The sequence below is a fragment of the Dasypus novemcinctus genome, chromosome 3 (assembly GCF_030445035.2).
Source record: "Dasypus novemcinctus isolate mDasNov1 chromosome 3, mDasNov1.1.hap2, whole genome shotgun sequence".
Classification (NCBI taxonomy): domain Eukaryota; kingdom Metazoa; phylum Chordata; class Mammalia; order Cingulata; family Dasypodidae; genus Dasypus; species Dasypus novemcinctus.
This window is the reverse complement of record NC_080675.1, coordinates 9,744,921-9,762,090: the sequence shown is the minus strand read 5'-3', so window position 1 is coordinate 9,762,090 and position 17,170 is coordinate 9,744,921. Positions and strand designations below refer to the sequence as shown.

Here is a 17,170-nt window from a genome sequence, read left to right as displayed (position 1 = left end):
GCAAAGTGAACATAGCCATTTAAATGTCACCCACATTGTCCCGAGAAACCTCTCATGACCCCTCCAGTCGTCATTGCCTCACTGAGGGTAATCAGTATTTTGATTTCGAACACCATAAATGAATTTGGCCATTTTTTTGAAATTTGTAGTAATGGAATCATATAGTAATTTTTCTTTTGTGTCTTTCATTCAGTTGGTATGGCTGTGAATTTCTATGCTGTTGTGTATAGGAAAAGTTTGTTTTTCATTGCTGAGTGGTACTCCATTATAGGACTATATTATAGTTTATCTCTTCTGCTATATGTGGTTTCTAGTTTTTGGCAATTGCAAATAATGCTGTTATGAACATTTTTATAATTCCTTTTGGGGGAATATATATATTCATTTCAGGCTGGGTATGTGCATAGGAGTGATACTGGTGGGGCAAAGGATTTGCGTATTAGTAGCTTTAGTAGATACTGCCAAGCATCTTCCTTAATGTCATTCAATTGTTAGCTCTGTCTGCTGTTTTCCACTGTTTCTAATGTACTTATAAGTTGTATAATGATTACTTTTCTGTTGAGTTTGGCTATCAGTTTCCTTGCTATGTTAGTTTTCTTTTTAATTTCTTTTGTCATTTCCTCAATTTTTAAATCTATTTTTTAAAATCTCCAAAGCAGTTTATAAAATTTCCTTTTGGGAAGAACTATATTTTCCTTCCGCCTGGATTCTTTAGCTGTCTTTTGCATGCTTTCTTTCATTTTCTCTTTTGGTCTCCCAGTATTAGCTTTGTTGGCTTGCTTTTTTTTTCTCTTTTTTTTTTTTTTTTAAAGATTTATTTTTATTTATTTAATTCCCCTCCCCTCCCCTGGTTGTCTGTTTTCTGTGTCTTTTTGCTGCGTCTTGTTTTCTTTTGTCCGCTTCTGTTGTCGTCAGCGGCACGGGAAGTGTGGGCGGCGCCATTCCTCCGCAGGCTGCTCCCTCCTTCGCCCTGGGAGGCTCTCCTTATGGGTGCACTCCTTGCGCATGGGGCTCCCCTACGCGGGGGACACCCCTGTGTGGCACGGCACTCCTTGCGCGCATCAGCACTGCGCATGGGCCAGCTCCACACGGGTCAAGGAGGCCCGGGGCTTGAACCACGGACCTCCCATGTGGTAGCCGGACGCCCTAACCACTGGGCCAAAGTCCGTTTCCCTTTTTTTTTCTCTTGATTTTATTCATATTGAAGAGAGAGAGAGCTTTATCTGAATTTACCAGATTACTGAATTTATGAATCCTTGACTTTGCCTTTTACTCCTTTCCCATCTCATGAGACTGCTTTTCCTTTCCTCAGCTTGGATTTGAGGGCTCACTATTGTTAATTGATTTTCTGTTGCCTAAAGGCAGATTTGGGGAGGATCTGGTGGGCCAAGGCTCAGCTGGGACTGTCTGCCAAATTATCTCTTTCCCCAGCAGTTGGTCCCATTTTTCACCAAGCATGAAGAGTCAAAATTTTGGTGAAATCCATAGATTTGGGTCCTTGTTCAGTTATTGCACAAAGAGAGACTTTGTTGGGAATCTCTTCTCCATGACTTTAACCTTCTATATTTATATATTCTCTTGCATCTGTTCTGATAAATTCCTGTTCATTGTTAAGATAATTAACCTTGAATGATTTTAAATTATTCTGCCTTCTTTCTCCAGACTTCATGCCAGACAGGCAAGAGACAGAATTGCAGATTCTGGCTATTGTTTTTGCTCTTGGTGAGTCACTTATATTTAAGAAGACTCATTTATGGAACTCCAAAAGGATTTCTTGAGTGTTCCACTTATAGGTTTATAAAGACAGGTTTAGAAATTAAATGTGTGTGTGTTTAATGATTTTATAAAAGCTGAAGCTTTGCTTTTTTTTTTTAAGATTTCTTTTATTTATTTATACCTCCCCCCCGCCTTGCTGTTTGCTGCTTACTCGCTGTCTGCTCTCTCTGTACATTCACTGCACATTCTTCTGTGTCTTCTTGTCTCCTTTTGCTACGTCATTGGGCCGTGCCAGCTCTCCATGGGTGTGGGCCAGCTTGCCCTCACAAGGAAGACGGCAGCTCAGTTGGTTGAGCCACATGCGCTTCCGTGAAGCTTTTCTTTTGCTTTACTCTATTTTATAGTGTCAGTTTTTAATCTTGAAAATGATGTCTTCATTAGCACGTATTAGATGCTTAGTGAATACAGGGTATGATCATCATCTCTTTTAAGATGGAGGTCAGTTCTCTTGTGGAAGAAAATTGCAATATTCAGTATTTTTGCACTATCATTAACAAAACTCATTTAGAAGAATAAATCAATTTAATACATTCTAGCAGAATATTTTTAGATTATTTTTCAGTTTCATTTATCCCTCTTTCTAAGTCTTCATCATTTTCTAACCCACCTCTTGTGTTTTCATTTCTCCTTCCAAGCATTCTCTCTGATCTTTCTCTGCTTTTGTCCCAAAACATATCTGTACTTACTAAATGTCCATTTAAATATTATGCAATTTTTGAGGGACTTGGGGTAAAATATGAAATCTATCTTTATTACTACAATAATTTGTTGTTCTACAGATGCAATTCCATAGATATTTGCATGTAAAATACTGTACCAAGCTCAGCAAGGGTTAGGAAAATGAGTAAACCAGTCATTGCCCTCAAGGAGCATAGTAGTAGGAGAGAAAAGGGGGGTGGGGAATAGTTAGTTTAAACCAAGTAGAAAAATATGTGTACTATAATTCTTTAGAAGAGAATATATTTAAAAAAACAAACTGGAGAGGAACTGCTACTTCATACTAAAAAGCCACATAGGGAGGCAGCATAGTTCTGTGGAAAGGAAACTGGAATAAGAATAAAAAGCTCTGAGTTCTAATCTTTCTGCCACCAGCTGGGAAACACCAATCAAATACTTTGCCTTTTTTTGGTCAGCTTCAGTTTTAACTTCTATGTATGTCATATAACAGATGTATCTGCTTTACCGTCATAGAAGAAATGCTTCATACAGGTTGCTTTTAGTACTACTAAGGAAAAGTAATTTGTAAATTGTTTATATTTGCACAGTGATTTCAAGGGGCCTTAATCAAATAAATAAAATGAACTTAATTGATTAGTGCAGTTCACATATTTGTATTTAGAATTTTTTTGTTCCTTGACAGATGTGCTATACCAAACATTTAAAAATTTCAGGGTGTATTTTCGAAGCTTCTATCATAAGAAAAAAAAAAAAGCCACCCAATGGCGATGGCTGAGTATGCATCTCTTTTGGATGGAGCCATGAGTCTGGTTGGCATTTCTTAGAGACTTTTGGAAGCATCTAAAGGTGGTCTTTTGATGCTTGACTTGGAAAGCAAAGAAATGGTTTTCAGTTTTTGCCTCTGAAGATTTTTATTCTCTTTTCTGTCAAGATAGCTGTAAGTCTATCACTGGTCTCCAGTCGTTGTTTAGACTATTAGTAAATTACTGTCCAAATGCAGCTAGCCAGTTTGTCTTCCTTTTTCTAAATTGAAAGTGAGAAGCTGCTAATTAACTAAATTTTAGCCTAGCATATCTGAATACTTCAAAAATACAGTGTGTATTGTATACTCTAATGGCCTTTGAAATAATCCTGAAACCTAATTTTTTGAAGATAATTGGCTTATAAAATGAGATACTGAGATACTGTTAAATTTGAAGTTTAAAATTTTTTTTTGAAAAATTGATATTGGCCTGTAGACCATTCGTCCTTTCTATTCAGATTACACATTGTCAGCAAAGTTGGGCAGGAGAAATACCCAGCTGAAGTGTGGATTAATGCAATTCAGTGCTTTACCTAATGCATGCTGCTTAAAACACAGGTGTTTCTTTTGTTGGTTGAATACTGTCTGATTTTCATTGCTATGTAATTCACCTGCATGGAGATGAAGAACGCTCCTTTTTATTAAATAAGGTTGAAAACAAGATGAATGCACTAGATTGTTGGGTAAAGTATGTTGGATAGCTCTGTTTATAATGAACATTTAGAAATCTGCCCTCCTAAAACTGGAAAATTATTCTCTCCTGTATGGAAAGCCATATAGTACTGAAATATTCCTCCTTAATTTTGGTCTGAACGGACAAAAGTGTCTGTGTTTATTCCTGCCTAATGCATCACAAATCTGCTGACATGCTAACCTTGGAGTCTTGGCTGGCGTTAATCAGGCCTGTGCACCGGCAGGAAAGATGTACCTAATGCACTCCATCAGTGCAGTTTGCATATGGAAGTTCTCACAGGGGAGCTGCCCTGTGCCAGCTGAGGGTTACCTGCCCACTGCAGTTATTGTATGTAATTATCGAACCAATCTGTTCAGCCCAGCAGGGTTTAGATGGTAATCATGAAGCAACACTTCGGAAAAGAAAGATGTAAGGCACTCTCCCCTTCTCTCATCAGTTATATGAAGTTGCAACCACTCTTACAGCTATTTTTGAGAAGCAGTACTTCCATATACAAATCTGCTAAATGATGCCTTTTAAAGTTACTTTAGGTGTAGTCAAGTTGTTTTTTTTGTGTATGGGAAGCATTTTTTGAGGAACATGGTGGATATCTGTCTGAATTCTAATCTTCCTACAGCCACCTTGAGAATATTTTGAAGCTGTGAGATTAATCACGATACATAGATAATAACACTTCTGACCATTTGGAGGTTTTAAGATACTGTGACTTGAACAGAGTTCAGCTTTCCCATGTAGTTTTCTTTTGAACAGAACCCATAGTTGCCATTAGGAAAAAGAATAATGTGCTGTCAGCAGTGTTTATTATATTCTTTTATAACTATACAGAAAATGGCCTGAAGCAAGGAAAATTCTCAGGTAAAGATTAACTTAATATTAATAGTTAGAAAATAGAAATGAGGACTTTCTGTTGCATTTTGAATGTGAAATTTGCGACATATTAGATGATTTCCTGAAGTCACAAATATATTTTAGGGAACCTAGAGAAGCTTTGAGCATACAATTTTGGATTTTAGCACAAATAAAATTGAGATTACATGGTATAAAATTATACCAAAAGTACAGTTTTAATATTTATTGCTAATGTTCCTCTGTAATTATACCTAATGTATAGAATGTTAAGTAATTTTAAAACTTTTTATTCAGCATTGACGTAATTAGAATATGTCATAGTGATAGGAAAGAATAAAAAGAAGTTGGATGAACATTTACAAAGAATGGATGTGACAATATAAGCACTAACTCTTGAATAACAACTAGAAAAATAAAAAGGAAATAGGAAAGACCTAAAAAAAAATGGTGGAAAATGAATGAGATTTTAGAATGGCTTTGCACTTTTAAGATTAATTATTTATATAGCATGATTCAAAGCCCTTTTTGGTGGTTTGGAACTATAATGTACCTTAGAAAATCAAGTTTGTAAAGCTAATCTATTCCATGATTGTAAACCTTTTCTAAGTAGGGCCTTTTGATTAGGTTACTTAAGTTAAGGTGTGGCCTGGGGTGGGTCTTAATCCTCTTTCTGGAGTACTTTATAAACGGGATGAATTTGGAGAAAGAGAGAAAGAGCAGGGAAGAAGCCGAAAGCAGTGGAACTTGGAGAAAAGGGAGAGACCAGCAGATGCCACCATATGCCTTGCCATGTGACAGAGGAGCCCAGAATCACTGGCAGCCAGTCTTTGGGAAGAAAGCATCACCTTGATAATGCCTTGATTTGAACGTTTTTCTCTGCCTCAAAACTGTAAGCTTGTAAGCTAATAAATTTCCATTGGTAAATCCAACCCATTTTATATTATCTGCTTTGAGCAGTTGATCGAACTAATATACCCTCTTTCTTAAAATTTTTATAGAAAATGTACCAAGAGAAAAAGATTTATCAGAAACTTGCTATTTATTGTTTCATGAATAGATATTTACCACCACCTGTTGGGTGGTGCAGCTTCTGATAAAATGTGCAAGGCAAGGTATATATTTACCCTTCAGCAGTAGACCACTATACGTCCCTGACACACATATACCATAAAATGGGGAGAATAAGTATTACCATGAGTGTTGTGAGGAGTGTAATCAAGTTTATAAAGTACTTTTGTTTAAGGAGAGTCTAGGATCAAAGACTCTGATAGTTTAAACATGGTTTTCAATGATGAACAGTTTAAACCATAAAAAGTTGGAGATTGATGGTAACAAATCCATTTGCCCACCATCCATACTAAATGTTGAGTTGAAAGTTCTCTTAATCCTGTTTTTTTTCTTTCCCCTTATCCTTTCCCTTTAGGTAATCACTATCCTGAAGTTGTGTATATTCTTCCTGCATGTTTTGACATACCCACACATACATACATTCTTATATATCTACACTGATCTATCTATGGTAAGTTTGTATATTTACTTATTTGACCATCAGACCACATCTCTCCTTTATTTTTCTATTTATGTGTAAGAAGCGAAAGAAAGAAACTGAGGAAAGCACAGCTCTTAGTGTTGAAGATATGGAATGCTCAAATATAAAGACAGAGGAGGCCATACAAACCCGTAAGTTGAACAGTCTTGCTCAGCTTCTTTCTCATATAAACACCAGGTTTCCTTTCCTACCACTCGATAAGGGATTAAGTATTCAAGACAACATTCTAATTTTATAATAAAGTGTCGTATAAGAAGATCTTACATTTGTACAGTATGTACTACAATGTCTTTTTTTACACAAACCATCTTATTTACTTTCACAATCATGACTTTGGGACAGGGGAGCTACTCTCATTTTGCAGATTTGGAGTCTGAGACACTGAGCACTTAAATGACAGAGCTATTGTGAAAGCATTAGAGAGAGAGACCAGAAAACTCTTGGGCCAATATCTTTCCACTTCCTCACACTGATCCATAATTTCAGAGATGATAAATTTGTGTCAGGAGTCAGGTGGCAAATACATGGGCTTATTGCAACTGCCAAATTCCACTTGCCTGAGTTGCCTGAATATTCCCCATAAAGGCTGCCAACTCTTCTTTTCTCTCAACAAGTTGGGAGGCAAGGAATTAAAACCTTGAGTCATCACTTTGCAAAGCTCTTGAAGCAAAAAGCAAGGTATAAAGCCATTGGGTTAGTTTTCTTAGATGGCTCATAAACTGACTCTGAAAGGTACTTTCCAGTATGGAGTAGTTCCAGAAATGACATTAGCAAAGGCAACATCTGCCAAGGGCAAAATGAGGTTGAGCTTTGGTCTGGTATGTTTAGTAATATTAATAAATGGCCACTCTATGACTTGTTGTCACCCCTATAGGTGGCTCAAAAAAAGAAAAATGTGTTCCAGAATACATATGAGATGATTTATTTGACTCAGTGATGAGAAATTTATTGCTGGCTACAATACCTTTTTAAAAAATAAACTAAAAAGATTTTCCTCCTATCTTTTATCATTTTCTTGGTCCTGAAATGCCTTTTTAAATTTTTTATTATTGTTTTTTGGTACCAGAGATTGAACCCAGGACCTCATTTGTGGGAAGCAAGCGCTCAACCATTTGAGCTCCATCTGCTCCTCATGAAATGCCTTTTGATTCCTAATAGAAAATACTTATTTTTCATAAAGATTTCATTGAAGCGTAAGTGCCCTATTGAGGCAGACCAATGATGTTTTTTGACCTTCCATTTGACAGTGGCACTTGTGGATACTTGGATGCTGGTGGAAAGCAAAGTATTTGACTTTCAAAGAGAATTATCCTCACTCTTGATTTTATTAACATTTTCTTTGTTATATATTATGGATAGAACATGCTTAGGTTTATCTGCATTTACCCCAGATAATTCTTAAGCTCTTTGAAGAGGGAGTATGTAACTTTACTCTGGAGGTGAAAGGTTTTAAAGTAGTCCCATTCTCTTTTCTGCTGCCATCTTCGATTCGCTACTGTTTTGGTTTTTTTTCCCCCTTCCCCCACTGTCTTGTTCATTTTGTTATTAGGAAGTGAGGAGTCCCGAGGAGCATTACATCGAAGCATGTCTCAGCCAGAGGCTAGCAGCAGCAGCTGTGACAGTGAGTGGGAGCAAAATTAAGGAGCATTTATGAAGATAGAGTAATAGTCTAACTTAAAAAAATTCCCTTAAATTTTAGAACTGGTTATTTTAGTTTAGGAAAGGTCCTACATTGTTACAGTAAGGTTGACACTGGTAAGCTGTGCTTGGGGAAGACTAAGTTGCCTGGAGGTCATTTGTTACCTGAACTTTGCTTAATGAGCAACAGAGGTATTTGATTTGATATGTAAATTTTAAATTATGCTATCATTTTGAAAAATGTTTTTATATCTAAATTTTTAATGAAAGGTCCTGGTAATGATGGGTTCTTTCTGTAAGAAAAATATATTGGTGTTTCATTTATTTTATTAATAACAAAAGAAGAGAGTAGAACCATAGGTGAGTTAAAGACAGGTCTGATTTTTTTTTAACCTAACTTTTTAAGTAGATAAGGATTAATCAGATTCTCTCTTATTCATATAAACTCTGAATTACTTTGCTTAAATGCAATTTTAAGTAATTCAGTTGTAATTTGTTTTTCCGTAAAATATAAAGCTAGTTACGGTATTATACTATTTAAATATTCGTGAATGAGAAAATGGTAAAATGTTACTGCTTCTAGGTTAAAAAAGAAAGAAGAATAAAAAAAAGCCAAGGATTCAAGAAAATGTCTATATTTGCATTTATCAGGTTAGAGTAACTTGAAGGAGAACGCACAGTTATTGTGTTTGGATTTTTATTTTTAAGAAATATGTAATACAATTCAGTGAATTCTGTATTTAGGGCTTTAAGATTTTGTGTCATAAATGTGTTTCAAGAATGGTTACCTCTAACAGCAGTTTTAGAAATGTCAGTTTCTTCATTAACAATTTTATTTTCAAACACTATTTATGGTTTACAATATGGTAAGAGATTTTTCTCACTGTGTGATCTTTCAGAATGCTGTGCCTAGCAAAATGGGAGCAACTTTCCTTTAATATCTATTTAGACCATTTTTAAAAACGTGTATAATTTTCTTGATACACCTAAACTCATTTTGAATAGCTGGGGGTCCATTGTGTAAGAACACATTCTGAAAGCTTTCAAAATGTGTATTGTGTAGGTTTTCTTGAAGAAAGAGAGGGGGTGACAGGGTGGTTTTCAAGAAGAACAGAGGCCTCTAATCCTTTTATTTTTATGCAAGGCATAATTTTTACCAATTGAGAAAATTTGGTTATTTGCTGCAAGTAATTTTTCACCCCACAAAATGATAAGCCTTAAAAAACCATTTGTATTCTGGCATTTCTAAACCATGCCAGTATTTCATGCTTGTACTAAAAATTAGTTAATGTAGCGATGATATTGATGGCTAGTATGCTTTGTCCCTCCTGGTCATAAAACAGAGCCTACTCTTGTTGGTATAATTTTTTAAGAACTTTGCATTTTGGACCATTCCTGAGAATAATTTGAAGACGACATGACTTATGTTTACCTCTTAAATATCTATGGACTGGTCAAGAAGTAGAGTTTTTTTAGGAGCACCCTACAAGGAAATCATCTTTTTTCACTCCTAGGTTATAAAACCATAGAAGACTATCCTAAAATTGTCTATTTCATTTTTCACATGTTAAATTTTACACTTTAGCCTTTCACCAGTTTTAGTGCATTTTATGAAAACTTTTTTCTGCAAGAATCAGAATTGATTATTAGGGAAAATATTGAATTGATATATGTAGTGAAACCACCAAGTTGTATAATACTGATTACATAATAAATTCTGTGTGTTGATAGCGTTTTTAGGAGCAATGAGAAACTTTAATTTCAAAATCTAAGGGTATAAGCAGCAATGATATTTAATCTAACAGTAAAATGTCAAATGTAGGCATTAGTGAGAATGATCTATTTAAATGTAGTTATAATTATTATTTGAGTGTCCTTTTAAAGTAGTTATAGATTCAAAAATACATGAAAAAGGGAGACATTCTGTAGTATTGATTATTGACTTTGGTTTTGTAATAATCCTGTTATGCTTGTCTCAAATGATAACAGCATTGTCAGTTCCCTATGCAAAATTAATTTCAAAATTCTTGAAATAAAAGATTACAGAACTACCCTGGGCTATCTTTTGATAGCAGGCTGTATCACAAAAATAGAAGAAAAATTAAATTTTTAAACCAACCATTATGTAGGCTGTGTATTAAGAATAGGGGAAAAAAGATACTTAAATAAATTTGAGATTTTCTGTAATTGAACTGTACAGCAATTGAATAGAAACTAGAACTTGGAAAATAAAAAAGATACTCATCTTTAAACTGATCTTCCAATTAAGGAACTAAATAAATCTGTAATCAGAAAACCTTTAGAAACTGTTCATTATTAGACATGTGTGGTAGGTACTTTGTCCTAGATTCAAAGAGTGTTTTGTACTTTTCAGAAACGAAGTATTGATCTCTTTGTTGTTTGGTGCATTCATTGGTTAATGATGGGTGACCTTGCTGCCCCTCACTCTGATACTACTACTCTCTGCCAGGCGAGTGAAGCATGAGGCAGTGGGAAGGAACGGGGCCATAGGCAGTCATGCTCAGACTTAAGCTTATCCTTGTGATTCTGTGCTGGCTGGTGGAGAGCACCCGAGTTGGAGGTACAGTGGGGATGGTAGTAAGAAAAAGTCTCCTTGTGAGCCATGTTCCCAAGTCCCCATTTAGGAAATAACTGACATTCTAACCCAGGAATCATTGTGTAGGAACTGTCATAAGGGATTTCTACCAGTATCGGATGTGGTGCTTTTCTAAAAGACTACTCAGTTGGGATTCATTTTAATTCCTAGTGGAAAGGACACTCCATTTTGGGATAGCCTGGTGCTCCCCTGCTTTAAAGAGTATAGATAACAGACTTTAAAAAGCATCACATATAGAATTAAATTCCTTGCTTTTTGTATTATGTCTCATCTCTTCTTCCAAAGGAACGAATGTTTATCTTGTTGCTGTAATTTAGATTTGGAGGTTAATGTTTTAAATTTTACAATAAAAATTGTTGGGAGAAATATTTCAATACCAGTGTATATTGGTTATGTATTCTCAGTGTAAGCATTCTGATGGGCACTTAAGACTAGAAGGTAGACTTTGTTGGCATATTTTTTGACATATTTAAGAGTTGACAATTTCCTAAGATTTTTAGTGTATTAACAGTTACAACTTTAGTGGTGTACAAATTTCATCTTCGCAAACATCATGGTCAATTAGACTTTTACATTTTAGTAATTATGTATAGAAATACATTTCTGCTCAGTTTTTGCTTTTGTAAAATAATGATTAATGATTTAAATTTCTTTCTCCCCACACCTGAAGGTGCAAGAACCAGAAAGAGAGTCCAGAAGTAAATCCAATCCTGTGAACCAAATTTTCTTTTCTTCCTTTCCTTTCCTTTTGTTTTTCTCTTTTTCTATATTAAATGTTTTATTTTCACTTGTGCCCTGGTGGGTTGGGGAATTGAAAAATAAATACTGTGATATTGAAAAACATTTGTAAACTTTTTAATAATTAAAATAAATGCTTTATACTGTAATTAAAGTCTAATTTATTAAAATCCCCAAATCTTCAGGTTATACTCTTTTAAGCTATCCCATGCTGTATGTGTTTGAGGTTTTGGAGTACACATGAAAAAAATTAGTATGACATGCACTTTTCCAATCATACATTTCCCAGAGTGGATAAAAATATTTGACAAAGTCTTCACTTTTAACAAAATACAAAACTTAAAGGCCCCTTTTGCTTGATAAAAATACTCAATTTGTTTTGGCAGTAAGGTTTGGGCTGTATTGATTTTTGTTTAGTTCCACCAGCATTTATTAAGTACCTGCAATATAAAGTGGGAAGTAAAAAGAAAGGGAAGGAATATGAAAGAAAGAGTAGAGTAAATATATCTCTGAGAGATAAAATACACACATTTGGAAAGTTAAATAACATAGGAGTTATGTAAATATGCAAGCTATACCACAAAATAGATGAAATATCAAGTGGTGGCTTGGTAAAAAATTTTTTAAAGACTGGCTTCCTTTAAGGAGATCCTGTGAACTAGATACCTATAGCCTGTTTTCCATTCACAGGAGATTATTTTTCTTAGGTGTTTCATTTTTTATAGCATATAATATTTGCATGCAGGACCAAGTACTTAGTTTTCATGATTAGGAATTTTCATATGTGGAAGGAATTTTTTTTAGTTGCCTTGGGAACAAAACCTTGGAATTTGAAGGTGTTTTTGAAACAATTTTCAGGCTACATTACTGAAAATTTACTTTGTTAGAAAATTTGGGATTGGACTACAGTATTTCCCAAAAGGTGGTAAGCCTTATCACTTGTAGCATGTTCAGTGTTTTTAGGTAGTGTATGAACACACAATTATTTTAATACTTCAGTACTTCAATGTGTATTCAGAATATAATTAGCACACATTCTGGTGATTTCTCTACTTCCTAGGACAAGTCTAAAGTGGGTTATTTCAGTTTTTAAAAAGTAGGTTGATTTAAAGAAAATTTTATGTAAACACACACAAGTAGAATGTGGAAATACTAACAATTACCAGAGTTATACCAAATTTGAGAAACTTTGAGCCAACACAAAGGCTGTAACTTCTGGCTCTGATGTGGATATTTATTTGTAATGTGAAGCATTTGTCATTGTAGTGGTTAGCTATTGAAAAATGCCAAATAGACCTGCAGATTTTTCTTTGACAGTTAATCTTTTGAATGCATCCTGAAGTTCTAAAGCTATGTGTGTTCATAGAATAGAGAATTAGATTTTGGGCAGAGACAACTCCTGTTTTCTGTAGAATGTTGGATTTTAATGCTCATCAGTGTTACGGTCCCAAGTTTATTTGTAACACCTAAATCAACTCTCGAGTTCTGTTTCAAACACATTGATGCTTAAAATAGGATAAAATGTGTGTGGTGTGTTTTTGTGTATATGCTTAGCCTTTTTTATTTTTCAAAACACAAAAACAGCAAAACCTGTTGGTTAAATATTAAGAAAAGAAATATTTCCTCACATATTGTTTGTAACAAGTGCTGGCATTTTCTTGAATGTTACTATATTGGCAGGGCTGCAGAAATTAATGAAAAACCACTAGCCATAGTAGCCAGTTTGATTCATCTTCTGTGTCCCTTGTTCTGCTAGTCTCTTACTCCATACCTTACACTGTTTTGTTCCTCCTGCCTTTATTTTTTTTAATGGTTAAGCATCCTTCTTGTCATTCTGAGTTAGACTTTTTTTCCTTGCCTTTTTCAGATCTGTATTTATTATTTTTATCTTACATTGTTTTTGCTTTCATTCCAATCCCTGCATTGAGTGGATTTGACATTCTTTGTTCTCCCTTCACAATTCAGCTTATATTCTAAAGTATTCTTGGCATCATTTAGTCCTGCCTTCTCTGTCATTTTCTCCAATCCTTAGTGATAAAAGGTTTTCCTGGTTTGTTGAGGAGTAACACTTATGTCAGGCTCTTGTCCATTTTGGCAACAGGAGCTGGATAAACTCTCAGTTTTCCAGGAAGCAACTGATTAAGGTTTGGTAACAAGTTAAACCCTGAAGTAAAATAGCTTCTAGGTGTTCAATCGTGACCTCTTAAGACAAATAAAATACTAATAGGCAGACCAGAGCTATAAAACTCTTTATTTCTTTGCATTACTAGATTAAATGTTCATGTAAAGACCCAAATGGTATAGCACTAAATTACTGATGGAAGTAGACAAATTATGTGTGTCTTGAGTGTGTGAATCTGTATATGTACCCGAGCATTATGTATTTGTTTACCCTTTAAAATTCTAATTTTAATCCTTAGAATCTAATTATAATCTTCTGATTATAAATGTATTACTAATATATGGTCACTGTAGAAAATTTAGTACATACAGAAAAGGGTCAAAAGAAAAGCCAGCCATACTTCCACCCACAGCCAACCACTGTTAATACTTTGACACATTTTCTATCAGTCTTTTCTATTTATTATCTTTAAATAGTTATTGTTCATACTTTATATAAAATATAATATTCTGCTCTTTAACAAATACACCTTCCAATGTTATTACAAATACATTGTGAATATAATGTTTATATTTCTATGGTGTTTTTTCTTATGGATATATGATCATTTCCCTACTATTGGACGTCAACTTGTTTCTAGTATTGGAATATGCAGAAATGTGTCTACACATAAATATTTCCTTAGATTTTCAAAGGGGAATTTCTGGGTTAAAGACTATAAAAATGGACTGGATGTATATTATGAAATTGTATTGCAAAAATGTATCATTTAACATTTTGCGCAGGAGTGTTCATCTCACATTTTTGTCATCTTTGAGTATTAGTTTTTAAAAATCTCTAATAAGGTAAAATGTTTTTAATTGCTAATGAATCTGAACAACATTTTAATTGTAAATTAGTCTTCTCTTTTCTCCTTAGTGTATTTCTATGAACTGTTTACATAGTAATGACCTTAACCCTTTGTCATGTTTATTGCTGGCTTTTATTACGTTGTTTATTGTTAGTTGATGTTTATTTGTTGGTGAAATCTTTTTCATTTTTATGAAACAATTTTTATGGCTTTAGCCTATCCTTTCTATTGTAATTTTTGTCACTGTTATATTTCCCATCCAGAAATCAGAAGTAGTTAACATGACTTTTTCTAAAGTTTTTTTTAATGCTTCTAAGTTTTCAGTCCATATAGAATTTATTTTGGTGCACCTTATGGCAATGAAGATGACAGTTTGTGATGCCTCCTTTTATTACATACTCAAGTTGTTATTACCAGGGTCTGTTTCTGAATTATTTGTTTGATTTCATCTATCTGTCCTTATGCCAGCACCACACTGATTTAATTAATGCTGCTTTGCTTATTAATTATTATTTATTGCCCAGACCACATTTACAAATCAAAATGAAAGGAAAAAAATCTTATGATCCTACCACCATGACAAAAACTATTTTTGGCTATGTTATTTTTTAGTCCTGTGTGATGCCTCCATAATTTTTCATAGTTATAGCAGTTGCATAGATAAAACTACATAGATTTTTCTTTAGTTCTACACATTATTCTGCCAACCCCTCATTACTTAAACTCTACTAATAGAGTACAAAAAGTCGCATTAAAGAATTAATATTATAAAAGGGCCTTGATAAAATTATAGCTACATACACTTACACTAGTCTGTGGTTTAGACAGCTCTATCACTTTGTTATTATTTTATAAATAAAATACCGTTTCCACTTCACTGTGGATGTGTTTTTAATATAATGATGAGTTTTCTTATAGCATGGCAGTAGCATTTTGCAGCTTATTAGTATTCTTGAATTTCTGTAGTTTAGACTCATCAGGAAATTATCTGTAAAAGTTCCACCCTGAGCAAATTGGTTTTTACTTACGAACTACTGCAAATGATCTTCAAAATCTCTTTTGCTTTGAAGTCCAGCATTTGTTAGGAATTTGAAATCTCAAGTGTTCAAAGTGGAGATGACCTACCTATAAGATATCTTTCTTGGGGCTGGACTGCAGAAGCAGGAAGGAGTTTAAAGGAGTGAATCAGTGTGTGGAGGAGTGAGGAAGTTGAACAGTAGTCTGAAATCTCTCCGTTTTTCTGTAGATAGTCTTTCTGCTTTTGATATCCCTAGCAAGTGAAAAAGTGATCGCAGTTGTGTAAGTGAACACTTTACAGCACCTGGGCTACACAGTTTCTTTGAAAATTTAAGAATTCCTGTATTCAATCATCTCTCTGACCTTGATGCAAAAATCTTAGTACAGAAGTTTGTGGTGGGCCTTTTTCATATAATTCTCAGATGTTAGAGATGCACCTACACTTTCCCCATCAGGGTCCAATATGTACTTTAAGTACTAAAAAGTCTTAAAGCAATTGAAGGGTCTGCTCAACCAGAAGTCAAGAAGTTCTAGGGCAATATATCTATCACAGGGGAAGTACCACTAGGAAGTGCATACTGATCCTATTCGATTGACTGGAAGAGAGAAGGGAGTAATAATTTACTCCTTGAACTTTCCTAGATTTAGAAATGTGCCTTCAAGATCCTTGAGAAGACCTTTCATGTTCTGGCCATTTTAGCCTCCGCACCCCCCACCCCTATCCCAAGAAAGATTTGTTCTCATCTTCATTTCATTAACGGTGCCAGAACTTTTTGGTGGTAACAAATGATGAATCCATTCAGTTGGACAGGCATTGTGTACATCCTAATCTCCTTAACACTGTAGATGCAAGAGTATAGTGCCTCCCAGGTCCCTGGGCAAAACTCTCCCAACTTCAGCCCCTCACCGTTCTAGTCTAGAATTCCTTGGCAGGTATTTAAGCTTATGCCAAAGTATGTAATTTACCCTACCATTTATAATTAAGTCATTTAGACATTAAGATCTTCATACACCTGTCACAGTGGTGTTTTCTTTCTCTTTTTTTTTTTTTCTTTTTGAGTTACTAATCAGGCTTTTGAAAGAGAAATTGTCTGTATTCCAGGTGCTATGGTCCCGAACTAAGTCTTTGGTATGCCATGCAAAGTGCTCAGAAAGCAAAGGTGGCTGAAATTACATCAAAATGGGTTCCAAGGCCCCCTCTGTTCCCTGTAGAGGTCAGAGAAACCACAGCCTGCAAAATCACAATTCCAGGTCAAGCACCCCAAACACCTGCTGTTCCCAGTGAACTGTATGATGCTCCTAGAAAATGTGTGCAAGGGAGGGTTGAGCTAAGTGAACAGTTGTAATAATACCTGGTTGGTCTTTTATCAGCAAAATTGTGGGGAAATCTGAAACTTTTAAAAATGGTTTTTTTTTCCTGTGGCATTACTGTTGATCCCCCTATTTGAAGTAAAGTCCCTAACACAAAAGAAGCAAGCTGCCTTTAGACTGCATTTACTGCTCTCGATGACTCCAGTTGTGTGTAAATATTAGAAAACAGCAGGGTCCTGCATTCCAAGAATCACTTGAGCAGTGCCACGAAGACAAGTGTCCTTACTGGTATTGTAGTCATACTCCCAAGCTCTCCTGCTGTTTCTAATCTGTGCGCACAGCCGTGAAAAAACTGGACTGACATTTACAGGCACAGCAGGGAGACACTTGACTAGGGAATGTTAAAGACTCCACTTCCTCCGATTCAAAGTGGCCACCAAACATGATAAATCTTCACAGGAGAGCTACCCTGCCCTTCCACTGATGCCATCATGAGGGCATCTATCAGGAGGCAAAGAAGGAGAACAGT

At 35.0% G+C, this 17,170-nt stretch overlaps 1 protein-coding gene across 10 annotated transcripts in view; it reads left to right on the top strand.

Annotated features, from left to right (window-relative positions):
* The window catches only part of VRK1 (VRK serine/threonine kinase 1), a 114,487-nt gene extending 99,297 nt beyond the window's left edge, over positions 1-15,190 (top strand). For 4 of the 10 annotated variants that reach the window (XM_071213701.1, XM_071213703.1, XM_071213702.1 and 1 more), the window contains 3 exons: positions 6,389-6,479; positions 7,898-7,969; positions 11,274-11,495. In XM_071213701.1, the coding sequence (XP_071069802.1) occupies positions 6,389-6,479; positions 7,898-7,969; positions 11,274-11,305 (195 nt within the window). In that variant the 3' untranslated portion in view covers positions 11,306-11,495. Of the gene's footprint in view, positions 1-6,222; positions 6,480-7,897; positions 7,970-11,273 lie in introns of those variants that run through there. The other 6 variants (XM_071213705.1, XM_071213706.1, XM_071213707.1 and 3 more) reach the window with 4 other exon arrangements.
* The last annotated feature ends 1,980 nt before the right edge of the window (positions 15,191-17,170 follow it).